At 49.2% G+C, this 24,506-nt stretch overlaps 1 protein-coding gene across 2 annotated transcripts; it reads right to left on the reverse strand.

Moving 5' to 3' along the window:
• Window positions 1-1,839: 1,839 nt before the first annotated feature.
• On the reverse strand, window positions 1,840-24,506 carry ATCAY (ATCAY kinesin light chain interacting caytaxin). 2 transcript variants are annotated; one of them, XM_053966120.1, is made up of 13 exons: window positions 24,168-24,506; window positions 22,487-22,614; window positions 16,447-16,511; window positions 14,890-15,111; window positions 13,961-14,146; window positions 13,308-13,410; window positions 12,096-12,227; window positions 11,604-11,690; window positions 10,650-10,748; window positions 9,359-9,394; window positions 9,193-9,228; window positions 7,932-7,967; window positions 1,840-6,724 (listed from the first exon to the last, which is right to left on the reverse strand). In XM_053966120.1, the coding sequence occupies exons 2-13, from the start codon at window positions 22,561-22,563 to the stop codon at window positions 6,715-6,717; spliced, it is 1,089 nt and encodes a 362-aa protein (XP_053822095.1). In that variant the 5' UTR covers window positions 22,564-22,614; window positions 24,168-24,506; the 3' UTR covers window positions 1,840-6,714. The 2 variants fall into 2 exon arrangements, with proteins under 2 accessions (XP_053822095.1, XP_053822096.1); XM_053966121.1 differs by lacking the exons at window positions 22,487-22,614; window positions 24,168-24,506 and adding an exon at window positions 18,174-18,683.

A 24,506-nucleotide genomic window follows, 5' to 3' on the forward strand; every position in this document is an offset into this window, starting at 1 on the left:
TCACACCAAGAGAGGAGAATTTACCCTGAACCTCAGTGATGCAGCAGCTCAGGATGAGGAAAACGAGGCTGGTGGAAGAGCAGAGTTAATTAATGTGAGGTTTAAGTGGCTGGCATCTCCTCCTGGTGGCTGCCAGCCAGGAGCTGCCAGCAGCAGGGTGACATTCCCGGTGACAGCAGGTCCTGTGCGAGATGTCACATGGGGACTTTGGACAAGGCAGGGCTGGAGACGAGCAGCTGTGCCCACGAGGGAGAAAATAACCCGGGTGTCACAGCTTTGGGAAGTGGGATCAGCCTGGAAAAGGGTCCTGGAGGGGAGGGGGGACCTCACGGGGCAGGGAAAGAGCCCAGGAAAGGCTGGAGCTGTGCCAGGGATTTGGGACAGAGATCAGGGAAAGGTTCTGGGATTTGGGACAGAGATCAGGGAAAGGTTCTGGGATTTGGGACAGAGATCAGGGAAAGGTTCTGGGGGTTGGGATGGAGATCAGGGAAAGGTTCAGGGGTTTGGGATGGAGATCAGGGAAAGGTTCAGGGGTTTGGGATGGAGATCAGGGAAAGGTTCTGGGATTTGGGACAGAGATCAGGGAAAGGTCCAGGGGTTTGGGATGGAGATCAGGGAAAGGTTCTGGGATTTGGGATGGAGATCAGGGAAAGGTTCAGGGGTTTGGGATGGAGATCAGGGAAAGGTTCAGGGGTTTGGGATGGAGATCAGGGAAAGGTGCTGGGATTTGGGATGGAGATCAGGGAAAGGTGCTGGGATTTGGGATGGAGCTCAGGGAAGGTTCTCCCCCTGAGGGTGCTGGGCACTGCCCAGGCTCCCCAGGGAACCGGCGCATTCCCAACCCTGCCAGAGCTCCAGGAGCCTTTGGAAAACACTCTGGGATTATTGGGGAGCTTTGGATCGTGCTGGATTGTTGAACAAAAGGTGGAGTCAACAAAAAGCCTCAAACACGCCCAGAACTTCACCCAAGGTGCCAAGGTGAGGGATCCAAGCGCGTGCTGGGAATGTTCCAGCCCTTTCCCTCTTTTCCCTCTTTTCCTCTCACATCATCCCCTTCTTTTCCACCCCTTGGCTGTGATTCATTGACTCCTGAAGGGTGGGAATGGTGTAAAAATTGACTGATTTATTGTCAGTGCAGCCAGGAGGCCCCAGGCAGGTGAAATCATCCCCTGAAATCTTCATCCAGAGGGAAGCGGAGCTGAACGAAACCCTCAGCTCATCTTTACAGAATCACACAGAACAATGAGGATTAGACTTGTGTGCATCCCTATTTCCAGTTCATTAATTATGTTAATGAATTGTCTAAACCCACTCTAATTAGACGTCTCACTGGAAATAGCTGGGTTTTAAATATTAAATAATATTAATTATTAATAATTTTAATATTACAAATAAAAAAGGGGTTGCTGAGGTTTGGGAATTTTTCCATTTAAGTGGCTTTGTGGTGGTTTTTTTTGGTTTATAATTCGTTTTTTTGGGGTTTATAATTCAATTTTTTTGGGTTTATAATTCAACTTTCAGTCACAGCATTAATTGGATTATAAAAATATATATTAAAAAAAAAGTGAGATTAAACAACTTGAGATGAGCAGGGTCCTGCACAGGTTGATAGAAACCCAAAGAAAGGAAATTTTTCCATGGCTCTTTCCTAAAGCTGAGGGAAACTGGGAAAGAATCTTCCAGAAGAGGAGTTATTTCAGTAAAAACACTTGGAATTTTGCAGTGTCAGAATTTCCAGGGAGGCTTTTCTTCAAGGGAACAACATCCAAACAACAAATTTCCCTCATATTTTCCACATGAAGCCAAATCCTAAATAAAATCTCCCGACAGAAGGAAGGCTTGGCGGAAGGATTAGTCTCATTTTAATGGAATATCCACAGATTTTATGGAATAATACAAAGCAAAACTCAGGGTACAGATGAAGAGTCCGCTAGCACAAACCACCTAATTACAACCACTGCAGAAAATGACATTTCACACGTTTGTACAGCTGGGGTTGGGCTGGAGAGGAACAAAAATAAAATAAAAAGAAACCCCTGGGATTGTGGTTTATTGTCGTGGTGAGTTCTCAACTCCACTTTGCCAAAACCTGCCAGGAAGGAAGGAAAGGAGGAAATAAAAAAGAGAAAAATGTGCTTTTTGTGGGGTTTTTGTTCCTTTCTCCTGCTCCAGGCCCATCCCAGCCCATCACCACCAGCCTTTCCTCGACTCCTGGGTTTTTGAAATCCTCTAAAAAAATGGATTTGTTGCCTTTAAAAAACCTTTTCTGCACATCTGTGGGGGGAAATAAAGATGGCAAAATTACCATGAGGGAAGCTCTAAATATCCACTGACATTTACACAGCACTGGACAGAGAGAATTGGGATGAATTCCTCGCCTGGTTTGGTTCCTCGTGAACCACGATAAAAATCCACGCTCAGTCCCAAATCTGGGTGGAAAAACCAGAAAAGCTGGAGTTCCTGGAGCTGAGGATAAATCCTCCAAGAGAGGGGAAGGGAATTCCTGCTCTGGAATGAGCTGAACAGGAAAAAATTGGATTTTTCAGGCTGATGTGGGGTGAATTGAGGTCCGGCCATTAAACACACGACGAGTAAAACCACCAGGATTTCGGTGAAGATGGCCATAAAAGAACTTTTTCTGCAGCTAAAATGTGACTTCCCATGGAAGGAAAAAAAATCTCAGGAAAAGTCCAATCAGACCAGAAAGTGCTCGATGTAATCCAGGGAATTCAGAAATGAAGATCTTGATCCTCCAGGGATGGTTTTGTGGGGCCTGGGGCACGGTTGGGACGCTGAGCAGTCCAGCAGTATTGCTAAAGGGATGAAGTTTATTTCATTTTCTTCTTTAAACATATTTATATATTTATATACTGGTCAAAGTCCTACTGGAAATGCACTTCCACCAGCAGCAGTGCAGATTTCTCCCCACCCAGCTGAGATTTGTCACTCCACCTTTGGGACAGGGACTTTTCTTTTTTTGTATTTTTTGTCCAAGAATTTGTAGCTTTTTGTTTTGCCATCAATGCCTGAAATCACTGGTTGAAATAAGTTAATGCTAATTAATATTTTTTTTCTGCTGTAAAATGCACTTTTGACATTTCTAATTTCTCCTTCGATGGAGCTGCAGGTTCTTCTTTGTGTTAAAAGACAAAAACATAATCCATGTATCCATCCATCCATCCATCCATCCATGAACGTAAACTTTACATGCTTGGAAAACTGTGAAAAATGAAAATCTAGTGCACACCACTTGGCGTGCTCCATCACAAAGGGCACTTTTGGAAACAAAACAAAACAAAAAAAATCGCTTCCAAGAAGTTAAAAATTGATTTTTTTTTTGTGTGTGGAAACAACTCCCCACCTCCACCTCGTGAAGGGAAATTTGGGATCTGTCCTTTTCCCAGCTGAAATTCCCTTGCTCTGAAGGAATTACTTGGAAAAATGTGAAGTTTCATTGTCAGATCGGCTCATTCTGAGAAGGAATTCTGTATTTTTTTTTTTTTTTTTTTTTTTTTTTTTTTTTTTTTTTTTTTTTTTTTTCCCTGAAAGTGCAGACAGAGTGGTTTTGGGAAGGAATGAAACAACCAAAAAAAAAAAAGCACGTTCCATTCTGGTGTGGAGACTGCTGAGGATCCAGAGCCCCCACATGAAAGGAGATTGGTATTCTTTATCTCCCACATCCACCTTTTCCATCACAGCAGTATTTCTGAACGTTTCTGGACGCACAAAATCTTCCTGGAGTTGGGTTTTGACCCCATCATCTGACATTTTATCCACTTGATCGTTGTACAATTGCAGATTTCCCTTGCAGTGCCAGCGTGGGTCACGTTCTCGGTGGAAAAACGATGGCTTTTCTCTAAATCCACAAAAACAAAGGGAAAAAAATTAAAAAAAGGAAAATCAGCTTGAAGTGTTCTTAGTGAAGTCCCAGCCTCTGGGTCCACGAGGAGCTTTGTGAGTGTTCATAGTCAGAACTGGAATTGATTTTATCAGCAAATTTTAAGGATTTTATCCTTCCTTCACCTCTCCGGGCTGTTCAGCCCCTGGGACAGAGCCAGTGGGAGCGATCCCAGCTCTGCTGTGGGAATTTGGGAATTCCTGGCTGCTGTTTCTGCCTCCAGACACAGCTGGGAGCTCAGGGCAGCAGGGAGGTGTCACCTGGAATAAACCTGAGCTCCACAAACACCTGGGGGAATCTTCTTCCCTTGAAGCACAGAATTCCTTGTGAAATCCCAGACTGGATTGGGTTGGAAAGGACCATAAATCACCTGCCACGATCCCAGGGTTCTCCAAGCCCCTTCCAGCTTGAAATATTTTGTCAAAAATTGGTTTATAATGAGCTTGTTTGGTGTTTTTTTTTTTTTTTAGATAGAATGTGGAATTTTTTTGTTTCCATCTTCAGCCTCTGGGTTGGTGCTGTGGGTGCAGAGCTCTGCTTTCCATCCGTGGCTGGACCGTGTGAGGAGAACATCTCAAATGAGGATTAAGGTTAAAAAGTACTTTTGGTGCTTCCTTGGAGCTCCCAGGGGAAGGAGGATCTCATCCAGAGTGGTTTTGTTCACTGGAAGGAAGAGAAAAGCAGCTTCGTGTGGCCAGAGGAGCCATCCCCACCTTCAGGAAAAATCCTGCTGTGCCAGAATTCTCCTTGAAGTGATGAAATGGGCAGGGAATTCTTCATCTGCAGGTGTTTGAGAGGGGTTTTACCTGATCGTGGAATCCTGGAATGATTTGGAAGGAACTTAAATCCCGTCCAGTCCCACCCTGCCACGGGTGATGAAATGGGCAGGGAATTCTTCATCTGAGGAATGAAAGGGGTGATGAAGTGAAGAAACGGGCAGGGAATTCTTCTTCTGCAGGTGCTTGAGAGGGGTTTTACCTGATCATGGAATCCTGGAATGATTTGGAAGGAATTTAAATCCCGTCCAGTCCCACCCTGCCATGACAGAGACACCTCCCACTGGCCCAGGCTGCTCCAAGCCCCGTCCAGCCTGGCCTTGGACACTTCCAGGGATCCATCCCGAGGCCATGCAAGCTGGCTCTGGCTCTGGAATCACGACTTTCCAAAGAATTTTGGCCAGACAGCTGCTCCTTAATTTCTTTCCCCCCTCTCCTTTGCTCACAGAACCCTCACGAGTCCAAAACCCGAATTCCAAGAGTCACCTCCCAGCTGCAGAAGCCAGCCCTGCCTCCTGCCCTCTCCTTGGGGCTATTCCAGGCAGGAATGCTGCTGGGTGAGGGAATCTCCCAACGTTTCAGCAGCTCCTCGGAGGCCTCAGCAGCGAGGGATTCTCCAGCGGCGCGACATCGAAACGCAGACGAGGCGTGGAGAACTTCCCTGTCCTGGAGGGCTCCTTCCAAAGCCAGACCCTTTGGGGCGTGTTCCTCCAGGAGAAGGTTCTGTGGGATCCCTTCAGGATCCCAGGATGGGACAAACCAGGGAAAAATCCATGGAAAAAACCACAGGATTCCCTCATGGGAATGAGTTCTGGACATGCTGGAAGCTGGCAGTGCTGCCAAGGTCATGGGAACTTGGAATCTTCAAGAAGAAACTCACACCAGCTGGAAAAAAGGAGGGGAAAACGTCCCTCACGCACCAGGATTGGACAAACCAGGGAAAAAAACATGGGAAAACCACAGGATTCCCTCATGGGAATGAGTTCTGGACATGCTGGAAGCTGGCAGTGCTGCCAAGGCTGTGGGAACTTGGAATCTTCAAGAAGAAACAAATGCTGCCTGGAAAAAAGGAGGGGAAAGCTCTTCCCTCACACACCAGGATGGGACAAACCAGGGAAAAAAACATGGAAAAACCACAGGATTTCCTCATGGGAATGAGTTCTGGACATGCTGGAAGCTGGAAGTGCTGCCGAGGCCGTGGGCACTTGGAATCTTCAAGAAGAAACTCACACCAGCTGGAAAAAAGGAGGGGAAAACTTCCCTCACACACCAGGATGGGACAAACCAGGGAAAAATCCATGGAAAAACCACGGGATTCCCTCATGGGAATGAGTTCTGGAGGATGGTGGAAGCTGGCAGTGCTGCCAAGGTCATGGGAACTTGGAATCTTCAAGAAGAAACTCACACCAGCTGGAAAAAAGGAGGGAAAGCTCTTCCCCTTGCCGGGGTCGTTGCTCCCGGGGCTGGCAGCTTTTGGGGTGTCCTGGAGGGACCTGGGGGTGCAGCTCGAAGCAGACGGGCTCCGCAGCGAGTGAAGGGAAGGGTTTGTCATCAAAACCAAAAAGAAATTCTCTTCCTGGGCTGAAGATTCCTGGGCTGGAGGATGCTCTTGACTTACTCCGAGGATACACAGCGAGTATTTGCCAACGCTCCCCACAGACCATTCCCTAAGCACACCAGAAATGTCCTGTAAAGTGCCCTTCTTGCTTCGTTTTTTTGGGGGGGTTTGTTTGGTTTTTGTTCTTCTTCTTCTTATTTAAAAAAAAAAAAAAAGAAAAGTGATTCCCAAAAAGGTTAAAGGACTTTGCATCTTGGAGGCAGAGGAGGAGGGCTCCAGGATTTACAGGATTTGGAAGAAGGTGGTGGCAAGGTCTTGTCCCCAAAGGTCGTTGAGGTGGGTGAGGGCCAAGCTGCTCCTTCTCCTTCTCCTTCTCCTTCTCCTTCTCCTTCTCCTTCTCCTTCTCCTTCTCCTTCTCCTTCTCCTTCTCCTTCTCCTTCTCCTTCTCCTTCTCCTTCTCCATTCCTCCGTGCTGCTCCCACTCAGGACATGCTGGGCAGAAAAAAAAAAAAGGGATATTCAGGCAGCAAACTGAGGTAAAAAATGTTATTACTGCCAGCACATCAACAAAAAAATGAGTGAATTTGGGTGAAATCGTTCACAAAAATTTTATTGTTGCCACCACATCTACAAAAAAATGGGGAATAGTTCACAAAAATGTTATTATTATTGCCAGCACATGAACAAAAATGAGTGAGTTTGGGTGAAATCGTTCACAAAATGTTATTATTGCCACCACATCAACAAAAAAAAGAGTGAATTTGGGTGAAACACTCACAAAAATGTTATTTTTGCCAGCACATCAACAAAAAATGGGGAATAGTTCACAAAAATGTTATTATTTTTGCCACCACATGAACAAAAAGGAGTGAATTTGGGTGAAATCGTTCACTAAAATGTTATTACTGCCAGCACATCAACAAAAAAAAAGAGTGAATTTGGGTGAAATTGTTCACAAAAAATGTTATTATTGCCAGCACATCAACAAAAAATGGGGAATAGCTCACAAAAATGTTATTACCACCATGTCAACAAAAACTGAGTGAATTTGGGTGAAATAGTTCATAAAAATGTTATTATTGCCACCACATCAAAAAAAAAAAAGAGTGAATTTGGGTGAAATCGTTCACTAAAATGTTATTTTTGCCACCACATCAACAAAAAAAAAGAGTGAATTTGGGTGAAATTGTTCACTAAATGTTATTTTTGCCAGCACATGAACAAAAATGAGTGAATTTGAGTGAAATCGTTCACTAAAATATTATTATTGCCATCACATCAACAAAAAATGGGGAATAGTTCACAAAAATATTATTATTATTGCCAGCACATGAACAAAAAGGAGTGAATTTGGGTGAAATCCTTCACTAAAATGTTATTTTTGCCACCACATCAACAAAAAAAAGAGTGAATTTGGGTGAAATTGTTCACTAAATGTTATTTTTGCCAGCACATGAACAAAAAGGAGTGAATTTGGGTGAAACACTCACAAAAATGTTATTTTTGCCACCACATTTTTGTTCACTAAATGTTATTTTTGCCAGCACATGAACAAAAATGAGTGAGTTTGGGTGAAATTGTTCACTAAATGTTATTTTTGCCAGCTGGGGCACCCTGGGGCTGAGCCAGGCCTGGCTTTGCTGCCCGTGGGTCACCAATGGCCCAGGATTTGTGTCCCAGACACACAGAGAGCTCAAACCTGGATTCCTGATCCTCTGCTGGGGGCACGGGCCTGCTGCAAAGAGAGGAAGAATAAAAGAATGAAATCATAATTTTTAAAAAAGTATAAAAAAAATAAAATAATAAAACAAATGAAATAAATAAAATAATAAAAAATTAAAATATTAAATTATTGAAATAGTAAAATATTATAATAATAAAATAATAAAATATTATAATGATAAAATAATAAAATAATAAAATAAATAAAAATAATCAAATAATAAAATAATAAAATAAATAAAATAAATAAAATAATTAAATAATAAGATATTGAAATAAATAAATAAATAAATAAATAAAAGAAAATAAAATAGTAAAGTAAATAAAATAATAAAAGAACTAAATAATAAAATAAATAAAATAATAAAATAATAAAAGAACTAAATAATAAAATAAATAAAATAATAAAATTATAAAATAATGAAACAAATAAAATAATAAATTTATAAAATATTAAACTAATAAAATAATAAAATAATGAAATAAATAAAATAATTAAATAATAAACTATTTAAATAATGAAATAATGAAATAATAAAATTAATAAAATAATAAAATAATAAAATAATGAAATAATGAAATAATGAAATAATGAAATAATAAAATAATACATGCTCAGCACAACCCAACCCCCCCTCTGGCCTGAGCTCCTGGGCATTCCTTGGAATGCTTCAGGCTCATGCAGGGGATGTGCCCCTGCTCCCCTCAGGAACTGGGACAAGAAGAGCGGCTGTGTCACTCTGATCAGGGCCAAAGCCGCCCACGTTCTGCTGCTGAAGGATTTTGCCTTCCAAACCCCTCCAAAATTTCCCTTCCCTCCAGCTCCAGCCTTTAGCAGCTCCTGGACGCTCTGGGAATGTCCTGCTGGATCCCAGGGTGCTCCCAAGCCCTGGGGCTCTCCTCATCCCCAGAGACTCTTCAGGGGAAGGAGAAATCAGAGGAGAGGGTAAATCAGAGAGGAGAAATCAGAGGAGAGGATAAATCAGAGGAGAGGAGAAATCAGAGGAGAGGATAAATCAGAGAGGATAAATCAGAGGAGAGGAGAAATCAGAGGAGAGGACAAATCAGAGAGGATAAATCAGAGGAGAGGAGAAATCAGAGGAGAGGATAAATCAGAGAGGAGAAATCAGAGGAGAGGAGAAATCAGAGGAGAGGAGAAATCAGAGGAGAGGAGAAATCAGAGGAGAGGAGAAATCAGAGAGGAGAAATCAGAGGAGAGGAGAAATCAGAGTCCTTACCTTTCCCTCTCAGCCACGTCTTTGTTCTCCTCTGCCCTAGAAACACAAATCCCATTGGGAATCCGTCCCCCAGTGGGAAGGAGGGAGACCCCAGAGCCTTTCTGGGGTGGTGGATGGGTTTGGAGAGGAGCCACTCTCCATCCCTCCCTCCCCAAATCCATCTTACCTTTCTTTTCTGGCCTTGATCCTCTCTTCTTCATACCTGCAACAAAGATAAAATGTTGTAGATGTTGGTGAACTTAATGGGAAGAATGATGATGTTTAACTCTATTTTAGAAGGTTGAATGATTGCTTTATTATAATTATGTTATAATACATTAATATGTTATATAAAAGAGGATACTAAATACTACATGCTACTTTTTCTAACTATTATATCTAACTAACTTTTAATTTGTGACCCTGTTCTTTAGAGTCCAGACACAGGTGGATCCGACTGGCTGTCAGGCCCAAACAATCCACCATGATCCAAGCAAGCACTCACTCTGGGTAAACAATTCTCCAAACACATTCCACAAGAGAAAAACAAGGAGCAGAAATAGAAATTGTTTTCTCTTTCATTTCTCTCTGTGCACCTCAATAAAAAATCCTGAGAGAGAGAGAAATGTTCGTGCCACAATAAAACGTCCTTTAAACGCTGCTGCTCCCTTTTAGTCCCGTTTGGTGTTTGCTGAGGGTGACAGAAGCCCCAAACTTCCACAGTCTGAGGCTCTTCCTTGCCTGAGACCAGGTTTGCCCCAGGCTCTGCCTTCCCAATCCATGGATTTTTGTCGGAGTCCAGAGCATCCCTTTGGCTGCTCTGGACGCCTCGAGACCCTGGCAGGGGGCTCAGGGATCTTGGCAACGAGTCAAAACCACCCGTGGCTTCCATTTTAGCCCATGGGAGAGGCTGCCAACCTTGTATGAGGAATTACAAGCCAAAAGGGATCGAGGAGTGTAATAAGGGAATTGGTACAGGGTGAAAAAAGTGAATTTTGGGTTTTTTTAGAATGTAATTCAGGGGTACAACATGGAGGAATCTGGGCGTGCCCTCGCCTTCTCTTCCCTCTTCTTGTCCTCCATGTCTGGGTGTGATGGTGACACTTTTCTGTTGGTCTAGGATAGGGACACCCTGTCCAACACAGATTTTAGGTGTTGGTAGGGGAACTGTGAACATGGTACACGGAATTTTGGGTAGATAATGTGGGAGACACCCAGGGCTCGGGGCAGAGTGCCATGGCTTCTGTACCAGCTGGACCTCGGCAGGTCAGAGAGAGAATATTTTAGATAAGAAGAAATAAACCTTGAAAACTCAGCTTCATGCATTCCAGACCTGTTCTTTGGCTGCCGGGCTAGGGAAAAAAGGACTTTCACACTGCTGGGGTCTTGCCAACCCGAGCCTGACAGATTTTGGCTGCACCCCGGGCAGGATTCTGTGCTGGCCCTGCCCAGAGCCCCAGGGTCCCTCCGGCACTCACTGCAGGACGCAGTCTGGGATCTGCACGTGCTCCATGGGGATGAGTTGCTCCAGTTCCTCCAGGCTGTGGACGTACTGGATCTTGTTGATAAACTTCACACTGGCAGAGAGAGAGAGAGAAACAGAGGCAGTGCCACCCCAGTGGATCCTAAAAACACCTCTGGAGGTGTCGCTGGAAGTATCTGAGGGATGTAGGACAAGTGACAGCTTCACCTTGGCTAAGGGTGAGCTTAAAATCTGATTTGTGAGATTGAACCCCAAGGAACGGCTGGGGCTGTGCCAGGGGGTGGGATGGAGATCAGGGAAAGGTTCAGGGGTTTGAGATGGAGATCAGGAAAGGCTCAGGGGTTTGAGATGGAGATCAGGAAAGGTTCAGGGGTTTGAGATGGAGATCAGGAAAGGTTCAGGGGTTTGAGATGGAGATCAGGAAAGGTTCAGGGGTTTGAGATGGAGATCAGGAAAGGCTCAGGGGTTTGAGATGGAGATCAAAGAAAGGTTCAGGGGTTTGGGATGGAGATCAGGAAAGGTTCAGGGGTTTGGGATGGAGATCAGGAAAGGTTCAGGGGTTTGAGATGGAGATCAGGAAAGGTTCAGGGGTTTGAGATGGAGATCAGGAAAGGTTCAGGGGTTTGAGATGGAGATCAAAGAAAGGTTCAGGGGTTTGGGATGGAGATCAGGAAAGGTTCAGGGGTTTGGGATGGAGATCAGGAAAGGTTCTTCCCCCAGAGGGTGCTGGGCACTGCCCAGGGAACGGGCACATTCCCAACCCTGCCTGAGCTCCAGGGGCCCTTGGGCACCGCTCTGGGACAGGCTGGCATTGTCGGGGTGCCTGTGCAGGGCCAGGGGCTGCGCTGGGTGATCCCGGTGGATCCCTCCAAACTGAGGAGGTTCCAAGGACTCTGTGGTTCCAAACTTCCACCCCAAACCCCGCTGAGCCTGGGGCTGCTGTGCTCACCTGATGAAGGGTCTGGAGATGGCCAGCACGGTCCGGATGAACCACGAGGGGTGCACGATGATCAGCGCCTTGAGGTTCTTCCGCAGCCTGGGGACAAGTCAGGGGACAGAGTGTCACATTCCAAGGACATTTCCTAAACTGCCCTGTGCTGTGCTGGGCTCCAGCAGGTGCTGCCCAGCCCCAGCTGGCTCTGTCCAGGTGAAACCCCTTGGGGAGCTCATCCCAGCTCAGCAGGATGTGGAGCACTCTCTGGAAGTGCTCGGCTCTCTGGAAATACCATTAGAAACCCAAATATTCCTGGACTGGGCTTGGAGCAGCCTGGGATAGTGGAAGGTGCCAGGGGAGTGCAGTGAGATGATTTTTGAGGTCCATTCCATCACCTGGTAAGGAATGCAGGACTGGCTCAGACCCGTTCCTGTTGAAGAACAGCACCTGATTTCCCTTTGGAGAGGCCAGGGAATGATGGAGAGGCCCCAGCAGCAGGATTCTCACCTTCTGTCAATCATCTGGTAGCATTTCTTCAGCCAGCCCAGGCCTGGCATCCTCCTGCGGGGCGTGGCCCCGTTCAGGTACACGATCATGTAATCCTCGGCCACCAGCAGCTCCAGGCTGCTGATCACGTACCTGCCAGGGGGTGACCAAAAGGGACCCAAATGAGACTCAAAAAACATCCTTTAGATTTCTTCAAGTGCCCGTGTGTCACCCTGAAATGTGGGAAGCCAGCACATCCCTCTGGCTGCCCTGGCTGGCTGAGACCCTGGCAGGGGGCTCAGAGACCTTGGCACAAAGTCAAAAACACCTGTGGCTTCCATTTTAGCCCGTGGAAAAAGCTGCCAGCTCTGTGTGAGGAATTACAAACCACAAGGGTTTGAGCAGTGTGGTAGCTGAATTAACACAGGGTGAAAAAGTAGAATTTTGGGGTTTTTTAGAATGTGGTTCAGAGGACAAGATGGAGGGATTTGGGCGTGTCCTGACCTTCTTCTCCTTCTCCTTGCCCTCCATGTCTCGCTGTGCTGGTGACACTTTTCTGTTGGTTTAAGGCACAGACACACTGTCCAACATCAATGACAGACATTGGCACGTTATTGTAACCACAGCACACAGAGTTTTGGGTATAAAATGTGAACACTGCCCTGAGGGCAGACAGAATGCCATGGCCGAGCTGCTGGACAGAGCTCAGCAGGTCAGAGAAAGAATGTTCTAGAGAAGGGAAAATGAACAACCTTGAGAAGCTGATCCTGTGCATTCAGACTCCTTTGGGTGCTCGGGCTGGGAAATGAGGACTTTTACACACTTGGGGTCACCTCGACACCCAAACCCCGAGACTGAAACAGCTCCAGACCCTTTCTTTGCAGCTCTGGGGAGAGGTTTGGTCTCTCGGGGTGTCCCTCGGGGATCAGCAGTTTGTGCCCTGCTCCATTCCCTGCCCAGCAGCAGCAGCAGCAGCTCCCAGCTGGGGGGTGTCCAGCCTGGATGTGAGCCCATCCCAGGCATAATGAACTGGAATATTTGAACGCTTGGGCTTTGTTGGGCTCAGAACTGGGGCTGGTGTCCCACCAGTGCCACTCGCTCCAGCCTGCAGCTGCCCACTGGGAGTGCTGGGCTTGCATCCAGGCTGCTCCCAGCTCGGATTCCTGATGCCACGAGCACAGGGAAGCTGTTGTGTTGTTGCCCTCAGGCTGCTGTCCCTCCCGGGGCACTCACAGGAAGAGGTTTTCCATGATGTAGTGATAATCTGCCAGGTTGCTGTCCGGGAGGTAGCAGGCAGCAAAGACGATGATGGCGTTGAGACCTTCTCCGTAGTATCCTGCCAAAAAAAAAAAAAAAAAAAAAACAAAAAAACAAACCACAAAGGTGACACTTCCCTGTGAATGTGAAATGGGAAAAATGGGGAAAATGGGAAAAATGTGACAGCTGAGGGGAAAAACAGCACTGAAATTTGGCCCTGGGGTGGTTTTTGTGTCTCTGCTCAGCTCCAGGTGGGCGTTTCTCTCTTCAGGCATCTTTCTCTGTGAGATTTCCTCCTGGTTTTGGTTGTAATGTGGGTTTGGGGTTCAGAGAAGGGATTTGGGGGTTCTAAAGCTGGCTTGTTCCTTGGCTTTGCTTGGATTTTGGAAATAGATTTGACTGCACACATGTGGACCCTGGAGCATCTCAGGGACTGGCTCAGCCCCTCCAGGTGTTAATTCCACAATCACTAAATATTTTTTAACACCATCTGATCACTTTTATACTTCTCTGCCACGCAGAGGTACCAAAAAAACCCAAAGATTTTCCCCCTAAACAGCGTCCAGCCAGCCTTGGTGTCCCCTCCAGCGTGACACAGAGGGACAAAGCCACCAGGGCTGCGGCCTCACCTCCGTGTGTCACCACTCTCATGTAGGGTTTGATCATCTGGAGGTCGATCCTGTGCTCCTGCTCGCCGATGATGACGGTTCTCCAGAGCCGGCCGTTGGTGGCACTGCCATCCTCTGTCCCCCCGTCCCCAAACAGGTCTGCGCTGTCCCCGGGCATGTTCTTGGCCGTGGCCACGGGGGTGTCATCTGAAAAAAAAGGGACAGAGAGTGTGGATATTCTCAGCTCAGTCAGAGAGAAAGAGAAAGGTTTTCTAACCAGGCAAGAGCCTGGGAAACAGTTGGGAAAGAATGTAAATAATTCTCTAATCTCTCTTGTTATTCACATTGTTTATAGATCTATTCTGCCACTGTGCATCATTCACTGCACACCAATGGTGACACATGTTTTTACTCTAAGACCAATGAAATTACTCTTCTCGATGTCCTCTATATACAGAGCGGTATATTTGAAATAAATCAGAGCTCATTTTCTTTGCCTTCTGATCTGGAGCTCTCTGTTCCCGTCCTGCTCGACAGCGACAAGAGAGTTCTGCCTTGAGGAGAAATTGGGAAGAGCTTTGGTCACCCCAGGGGTGATGCTCTGATGGCGTTTCACCTCCAGCTTCCATCTGGGCGGGTTTATTCATCAATTTTCTTTTGCTAACACGTAAAATTAGTTGCGATAACTCTGAAAAATGATGTTGTGTCAATTCGTCTAACCATTCAGAAAAGGGTATAATCCGACAGGTTTTAATCTTGCTCTGTTGCAAGATTAAATTGTTGCAACTTAATTGTTGCAAATATTATAGAAATAACTTTAAAATAACCTTAAAATCTCCCTCTGCTACTCAGTCCTCAGCTGCTGGTGGTGAATTGTGTCAAAAATCTTTAAAATGAGGCTAAAAACCACCCCAACCCCTGGAAATATTCACCCAGAACCAGCCTTTTACCTTCCCATTCCAGTTCGTTCCCATTCCCCAGGAATTCGAGGGAATCTGTCTCATCAGGAGTTTCAATATCATCCACATTGATGTCCAGGTCATCTGGTGTGTCCAGGAAATCATCAGAGAGGATGGAGCCCTCGCTCTGGTCCAGGGAAATGTTGATTTCAGGTGCAACGAGTGTCTTCCGCTTCCGATGGGCCCCGTTAAAGTTCAGAGTGTTGGGAGGAGCTGGAGTAGAAAGGAAAATAAAACTGACAGTGTGTGTGTAGTTTGGGCAGTGTTGTGGGATCAGACAAGGTTAAAAAAACCCCTCAGATTTGAGATTTTAGTAATATATAAAAGCCAAGGTAGAAAATTTTGGGTGTCTTTTTTACACCTTCTTCTTAAATCTAAGTGGTTTTCTCTAATTAGGTAAAAGATGTTTGCATTGTGGGTTTTGAGTAATCATAATTGGGTTAGAAGCATAAATAATATAGATATCAGCTGTTTATTAAGTAATTAAGGCTTAAACAGCCTTGAATAAACATAATTTTAGCTCACTTTCTCGACTTGTTAGAGAGAGCTCACATCTCGTTAAGTTTGTAATAAATAAAGAGAATAAACTTCAAAAACGTCCCCTGAGGTTTATTCACCCTGGGCTTAGAACAAGAAAGAGCCTGGCACTCCAACAGATGGTGCTGCTCCTGGATGGTGTGCTCCTTGCACAGTGCAAGGCATCCTCATGGATAATTCCACAATGGAATATGGATCTGGAGCCCTCCTGGATTTTTGCACAGGGCAAGGCATCCTCATGGATAATTCCACAATGGAATATGGATCTGGAGCCCTCCTGGATTTTTGCACAGGGCAAGGCATCCTCATGGATAATTCCACAATGGAATATGGATCTGGAGCCCTCCTGGATTTTTGCACAGGGCAAGGCATCCTCATGGATAATTCCATGATGGAATATGGATCTGGAGCCCTCCTGGATCCTTGCACAGGGCCAAGCATCCTCATGGATAATTCCATGATGGATCTGGAGCCCTCCTGGATCCTTGCACAGGGCAAGGCATCCTCATGGATAATTCCACAATGGATCTGGAGCCCTCCTGGATCCTTGCACAATGCAAGGCATCCTCATGGATAATTCCACAATGGATTTGGAGCCCTCCTGGATTTTTGCACAGGGCAGGGCATCCTCATGGATAATTCCATGATGGAATATGGATCTGGAGCCCTCCTGGATTTTTGCACAGGGCAAGGCATCCTCATGGATAATTCCATGATGGAATATGGATCTGGAGCCCTCCTGGATCCTTGCACAGTGCAAGGCAACCTCATGGATAATTCCACGATGGATCTGGAGCCCTCAGGCTGCTGGCTCAGGACTGGGAGGCGCTGGGATGGACGTGCCCACACCCCTGAGATCCCAGTGTCCTCCCCCAGCTTCTCAGGAAAGATGAACAACTTCAAATCCCTGCTGGTTTCTTCTTCCACATGAGTTTTTTTTTTTTTTTTTTTTCTTTTTTGGTGGAGAATCCAAGGTTTTCTCCTCTGGGCTCTGGAGAAGTTGGTACTTACAGGACGTGGTCTCATCTTCTGTGGGGCTTCCCAGTGACTCCATCCCCGTTTCTTCTGGGAGAGGCCTGCAGGATAAGAGGGACAAAAACCACAGCAGAGAGCAGGAGAAGTTGAGGGGAAAATCATTCCGAGGGAATGGAGACAGCAGGGAAAAAACACAGCCCCGTGTCTGCTCTGCCCTTTCCCTTTTCTCACCCTCATCCTCAGGGGATTTGCCCAGGAGCAGCCCAGGATCTGGGCTCCCCTCCTGGCGTGCTCTGCAATCCCCACTAACCTCCAAACTATCCCAAGGGATGAAAAATCCAGCCAGGGAACAAATCCTGACCCCAGATGACCTCGGCAACTTTCTCCTTTTTTGTATTTTCCTTTTTTTTTTTTTTCCCTGTAGGAGCCCTGGAGCTCCTCCTTAGGGCACCCCCTGTGCTCAGGGCTTTATCCCTGTTCCCTGGCAGTGCTCTGGGGTGGCCACAACCCACAGGGAAGGATGCTTTCATCCCAATTTCATCCCAATCCATCACAGCTTTATCCACAACCGCCTTCCCCAGGAAGCAGCTGCTCCTTGGTGCTGGCTCAGCTTGGGACCCTGTGACCCCAAAATTGTCACCTCATCCCCACCTCAGCCCCTGCTGAGCTTTGGAATCGGGTTCATTCCATGCTAAAATCCAGGCATCAGCACTGCAACCCCTATTTTGGAGCCACCACTCCTTTCCTGGGATTTGCAGCCTCTCGTGCTCAGCTCCTGCACCCTCCTGCCTCAAATCACGGCCCCTCCAGCTGGAGGCATCAATGGATTGAAAAGTTTTCCTTGCAAAAATCAACCCACAGGGCGTGGCTGGCACCCTTTGGCAGCTGCTGGAGCTGTTCCTGACCCACACTGGAGTCAGAGAAGTGGGAATTTGGATCTGGACTGTGGTGAGGAACCTTCGCTGTGGCTGAGCCTCACCCTGGGCACTCCCGGATGGTTTTCCCCTTAATTGGAGCTGGCACTTGTTCTGTCCCCTGGAATTACCTACGTTTGACATTTCTTGACCAAACCCCACCAACTCTACCAGTTCCACGTTGTCAAATCTCTGTTTAAGACATCTCCTTCCTGGCAGCCCCCCCTGCCCAGGCAGGAGCTGTAAAATCCTGCTGCTGGGACAACGTGGAACAGGGACAAATCCAGGGGTCTGAAGGAGGAGGATGAGGATGAGGATGGGGATGAGGATGAGGATGAGGATGAGCCTGTGCAGAGGTCGCTGTCCAGCGGCCTGATGGCCCCACAAGACAGGCAGGGAGGTGACAGCGAGGACAGGATCCAGCCCAGCTCTGCCCTGCTCCTCTCCCCGCTGCCACGACACCGGGGCCACCAGCCAAATTAAACCTTATAAATATGCAGATTAAGGGATAATCCTCCGCTGCTGCTCACTGCATATTGATGAGCACCCGATCAAAGGCACGTGCAGGACCCCGGGGGCTGCCAGGACGCTCCGGAGCAGCGGGAAAAATCCCAGAATAAAAAAAAAAATCCCTCTGCCCCCTCCAGCTCCCGCTGCCCTGTGCCCACCGAGGCCTGGGGGTTGTTTATCCCTGGAGCTGGTGCCTGGCACGATTTGGTGACACAGCATCCAGACGGGGAGGGGAGGGGGGGGCAGCTGCCGCTGAGTACGTGCGGCAGCCCCGCAGCTGCTCCTCACGCCGGGATCCATCTCCCGGCCGGCAGAGGTGGAGAAAAAAGCCTGGCTTACCTTCCCCGAGGCTGCTGCAATCACCGCCTCCCGCGGGAATCCTCCTGCCCCGATGCCAAATTCGGGGGGGGCGCAGCACTTTTCCTGAGGGCCGGGGCTTCGCTCCGTGCCCGCTGCCCTGTGCCAGGCCCTGCTGGCAGGGATGGAGCGGGCACGGCGGGATGCAGGGAGGGATGCAGGAATGGATGAAGGGATGGATGCAGCGCTGGATGCAGCGATGGATGCAGGAGGGATGCAGGAGGGATGCAGGAAGGATGCAGCGATGGATGCAGGAATGGATGCAGTGATGGATGCAGGAATGGATGCAGGGATGGATGCAGGGATGGATGCAGGGATGGATGCAGGAATGAGCATGCTCCCGCTCCGCGCCGCCCGCGCCTCGGTTACGGCATCCCCGCCCCGGGCCAGCCGAGCCGGGCCGAGATCAAAGCCCGGGCAGCGGCAGCAGCGAGGATCCGCCCGCTCCGCTCCCCCGGCTCCTCCTCGGCCGGGCAGGAGCTGCTGCCGCGGTTCGGCTTCCCAGGAAACGCTGGGAATGTCGCCCCGTGTCCCCAAGGAGCGGCTGGGTTCTGTTTTCCCGGCCCAGATCTGTGTCTAGGATGTGGCTTTTCCTTCTATTTTTTTTTTTTTTCCTTCCCTGCTTTTCGGGGCAAGATTGGCTAATGGCAGGCAGGCAAAAATAGCTCTGCAGCAAATCAGCTGCTGGAGAGCTGCTGTCCCACATGCAGCAGCTTCTGCCCTATTATTCCAAAGCTTCCAGCGGGGAAGCGGCTGGAAAAGGACAATTTATTTATTTTTATTGCGAGTAGAACCAGCTGGCTTTCCCTCGTTTGCCTGGGGGCTGTTTGGGCTCTGTCTCGCATCATTCCTGCTCGAATCCCTCTGGAGGAGGCTCCTCCCGAGGGCTCCGGCCTCATCCTGGCCCTGCTCACATCCCTCTGCCCCTTCCCAGCCATCATTTCCAGGGTATTTTCCTGGATTTGGTGGTGCTGGGGGCTTTCCAGGAGAAATTTCCCTGGAAAGCTGGCCGTGGAGTTTGCTGCTGGCATGGCCACAGTGGGACAGAGCTCCCAGGTGATGCCTGGGTTGCTGCCGAGGTGTCCCAGAGCCAGACCAGCTGTATCCTGGATTTTCTAGGGAGCTCTGCGACAATATTTCCCTTTCTACACCTTGATTTCCTGTCTCTGGTCTCTGAGCAGCCCGGTCTGGTGGAAGGAATCCCCACCTTTAGAAGAGAGAGAAGGCTGCTTCCAACCCAAACCATGCCATGATTCCCATCCATCCATCCATCCATCCATCCATCCATCCATCCATCCATCCATCCATCCATCATCCATCCATCATCCATCCATCCATCATCCATCCATCCATCCATCATCCATCCATCCATCCATCATCCATCCATCCATCCATCATCCATCCATCCATCCATCATCCATCCATCCCTCATCCATCCATCCATCCATCCATCCATCCATCCATCCATCCATCATCCATCCATCCATCCATCCATCCATCCATCCATCCATCCATCATCCATCCATCCATCCATCATCCATCCATCCCTCATCCATCCATCCATCCATCCATCCATCCATCCATCCATCCATCCATCATCCATCCATCCATCCATCCATCCATCATCCATCCATCCCTCATCCATCCATCCATCCATCCATCCATCCATCATCCATCCCTCATCCATCCATCCATCCATCCATCCATCCATCCATCCATCCATCCATCATCCATCCATCATCCATCCATCATCCATCATCCATCCATCCATCATCCATCATCCATCCATCATCCATCCATCCATCATCCATCATCCATCCATCCATCATCCATCATCCATCCATCATCCATCCATCCATCCATCCATCCCTCATCCATCATCCATCATCCATCCATCATCCATCATCCATCCATCCATCATCCATCCATCATCCATCATCCATCCATCCATCCATCCATCATCCATCATCCATCCATCATCCATCCATCATCCATCATCCATCCATCATCCATCCATCCATCCATCCATCCATCCATCCATCCATCATCCATCATCCATCCATCCATCATCCATCATCCATCATCCATCCATCATCCATCCATCCCTCATCCATCCATCCATCCATCCATCCATCCATCCATCCATCATCCATCCATCCATCATCCATCCATCCATCCATCCATCCATCATCCATCATCCATCCATCCATCATCCATCCATCCATCCATCCATCCATCCATCCATCCATCCATCATCCATCCATCATCCATCCATCCATCCATCCATCATCCATCCATCCATCCATCCATCCATCATCCATCCATCCATCCATCCATCCATCATCCATCCATCCATCATCCATCCATCCATCCATCCATCCATCCATCCATCCATCATCCATCATCCATCCATCCATCATCCATCCATCCCTCATCCATCCATCATCCATCCATCCATCCATCATCCATCCATCCATCCATCCATCCATCCATCCATCCATCCATCATCCATCATCCATCCATCCATCATCCATCCATCCATCCATCCATCCATCCATCCATCCATCCATCCATCATCCATCATCCATCCATCCATCCATCCATCATCCATCCATCCATCCATCATCCATCCATCATCCATCCATCCATCCATCCATCCATCATCCATCCATCCATCATCCATCATCCATCCATCCATCATCCATCCATCCATCATCCATCCATCATCCATCAACCATCCATCCATCCATCCATCCATCCATCATCCATCCATCCATCCATCCATCCCTCATCCATCATCCATCCATCCATCATCCATCCATCCATCCATCCATCCCTCATCCATCATCCATCCATCCATCATCCATCCATCCATCCATCCATCCATCCATCCATCCATCCATCATCCATCCATCCATCATCCATCCATCCATCCATCCATCCATCCATCCATCCATCATCCATCCCTCATCCATCCATCATCCATCCCTCATCCATCATCCATCCATCCATCCATCCATCATCCATCCCTCATCCATCATCCATCCATCATCCATCCATCCACCCATCAATCCATCCATCCATCATCCATCATCCATCCATCCATCCATCCATCCATCCATCCATCATCCATCATCCATCCATCCATCCATCCCTCCATCCCTCCCTTTCTTTCCCACACTTCTCTCTCCTTTCACTCCATTAAAAGCCGGGGGGAGCCTGAGGCTGGCAGAGATCCAGCAGCTCTGCTCTCAGAGGGAATTCTATCCACCCTGGGAAGGCCGGGGCTGGCCGAGCCCCCCGGGAGGCAGCGGAAGGACAAACCCCGTCCTGTGGGCTGCAGCACAGAGGGGCTCACACGGGGATGCAGCTGGAGCTGGCATGAACAGAGCCAGGCTCATCCCGAGGGAACAGGAGCCCCTTTCTCTGTGCCTGGGAATTCTGGGGCTCTGTGGCTGCAGCTGCAGGGGGCTGGGCCAGCCCTGAGGGCCCCCGGGCACCTGCAGCTGCACCAGGGGCTCCGGGTGCTCAGCAGGATTCAGAGCCAGATCCCAGAACTGGCAGCGCTGGAAGAGACCCCCCCAGTGCCACCCCGCTGCCCAGGCAGGGTCACCTGGAGCAGGGATGAGTCCAGGTGGGTTTGGAATGTCTCCAGGGAGGGAGAATCCACCCCCAGCCCGGGCAGCCTGGAAGTGGGAACGAGCTGGGAATGGGGGTGGGTGCTGGGGATTCAGCCTGGAAGCGGGAACGAGCTGGGACTGGGGGTGGGGATGGGTTTTGGCACCTCTGTGCAGCTGCTGAAGTGGATCTGAAGGTGGAAGGTGCCACTTTGGCACCTCCTGTCACCCCCACACCTCCCTTCCCACAGGGCTGGCGCCCACTGGGATTCGTTGCATCCCGATGGGGAATTCCTGGCACAGCAGCTCTGCTCTGTTTGGGACTCTGCTCGATTCAGAGCCTGGGAAGGAGTCCACAAATCCAGAAATCCACTCCCACGTGCATCCATCCACCCTCCATCCCTTTGTGAATCCCTCTATCCATCCTAATCTCCCTGTGCTCCACACCCAGCTCCTTTCTCTCCTTCTGTGCCCACACAGGGCTGCCAAAAACATCCCAGAATTTTTGATGCACTCAGAGCAGCTCCAAAAATTCTGACCCCCCTGTTGGAGTTCAGGCTCCTGTTGCCTCTGAGGCCTTGGGATGGACCCTCCCACTCTGATGGTTTCTCACAAGAAAAAAAACAAAATTAAAATTAAATTAAAATTCTCCTGGTTTTGTTTTTTCAGGGAACACACCTGGGGAAGTCCTCGTCTTGCCATTCTTCCTTCACATCCACGTTCTCCATCCGCAGCGTGGCCTCCGTGGTCCCCATGGCTCTCAGGGAGGGGCTGGAGCCAGCAGATCCCTCCAGGAAGGGCTCAGGCTGGAAAGGGGAGGCAGAGAGGTTGGCATGGAGCATCCCGAGCTGGGAGCAGCCACACTCCTTGGAAAAGCAGTGTGAGAGCGGAAAAAAGCAGTGAAATTCTGGATTCTTGACACATTTTGGGCCAGAAGGAGGAGGTGAGGTTGGCCCTGGGGCAGATTTGTGGATCCGTTTGGACCCCAGCTCCTCTCCCTGGGGAGCAGCACTGACATCCCACACATTTTTCCCTTCTTGCTTCTCCTGCAACGCCGATCTCCTCATCAACCCCTCTCTGCTGAGGAAAAGGAGATGTGGCTGAGAGGGGAGGGCAGGGCGAGCTCCTCCCGGGCTGCCCTGGCACATTCCCAGATCCCACATTTCTGGGTGGGATGGAAGGTCCCAGCCCTGGTTCTGCAGAGAGATTCCTGCCCCTGCTGCTCCCACGGGCACGGGGAGGGGGTGAGGAGGCCTCACAGGGATGTCCTCCCACACTCCTGAGGAATCCCATTCCTGCCTTGCTCCAGGTGATCCAAAGCAGACTCCAAAACCCTGGAGCAGCTCAGCTGGAGGCAGGCTGGGGCTGTGTCACAGTCTGGCCTTTCTCCTGCACTTCGGGAACAAGTTCAGATCCAGGAATCCTGCATTTCACCCACTCTGAACCCCAGGGGCCCTTAGAACCATATATATATAAATAAACATTTATTTTTGCTTCACTGAAAGGTTCCTGCTGCCAGACAGAGACATTCAAACCTTTGTACCCAATTCCTTGGGCCTGCAGCTCCCAGCAAAGCCCAGCTCAGGATTTAGGACCAGTCCAGGCTGGTCAGGGAGAGCAGACACCCCATTCCCAGCTGGATCCTGCCCCGAGGGAACGAGGCCAGGCCCGATCTGCCCTGGAACATCCTCAAGGGGATTCAGCATCAACCCAAACCCTGCAGGGTGGGCTGGGATGTTCCCCCTGAGCTCAGCCTTCACACCGGGATTATTCCAGGCACTGGCTGGCTGGGAACATTTAGGAACATTTTTTTTTTTAGGATGAGGGTGGTCCCTGGGGCTGCTCTGTCCATCCCCATGAGCAGAGCCTGCCCATGGCTGTGCAGCTCTTCCCAGGGCTTTTCCTGCTGTTTTTGGAGGCTGGGCGTGACCTGGAGGAGATAAATCCGGCTGTGTTGGCCTTAAAGGGATGAACCTGTGCTCAGGATGAACCTGAGGCCCGAGTGAATCCAGCATCCCTCTGTATCCCAGGCACTGGGAGCAGCAGAGCTGGCTGCCAGCACTGCAGGGCTCCCTCCCCTGCTGGCATTCCTGGGATTGGCATTCCCGGGATTGGCATTCCTGGGATTGGCATTCCCGGGTAGTCCCAGTGAACCCATGGCCACGTCTGGCTCCTTTCCTGCCTTCCCTACACCAGACACCTCAAGGCTCTGGAAAATCCCACCTTCCCCTCCCCTCCCCTCCGCCGGCAGCTGCTCCCTGCCAGCCCCGCAGGCATCATGGAGGGAGAAGAAAAGGAGAAGACAGCCGAGAAATCCCGGCTGGAGGCTGCTGCTGCCGGCATCCAGAGCCCTACTCACCGCTGCTGGTGCTCAGTGGGGAACAAAGGCGATGCTGCCTCTCTGCCGGCCCGGCATTCCTCCTCCCGATGGATGCAGCTCAGCAGGTGCAGCCCCTGCACGGGGATGCGCATGGAGGAGCGTGGGGATGCATCTAGGTCGGCTTTCCCCGCAGCAGCCGCTGCTCTGCGGTTTGCTCGGCGCCAGGGATGGATCGAGGGCGTTATTTGTGCTCTTCCATGGCTGCTGCTGCTGCCTCGGCCGCCTCCTTCCCTCCCCTCCGAGGTATTTTGTGATGGTTTTCCCCTAAGTCTGATAATTCCCCGCTTTTGTGTGAGAGGGCGGCGAGGGGGGTCTGGA

This window comes from Vidua chalybeata, chromosome 27, assembly GCF_026979565.1.
Source record: "Vidua chalybeata isolate OUT-0048 chromosome 27, bVidCha1 merged haplotype, whole genome shotgun sequence".
In the NCBI taxonomy this organism is placed as follows: Eukaryota; Metazoa; Chordata; class Aves; order Passeriformes; family Viduidae; genus Vidua; species Vidua chalybeata.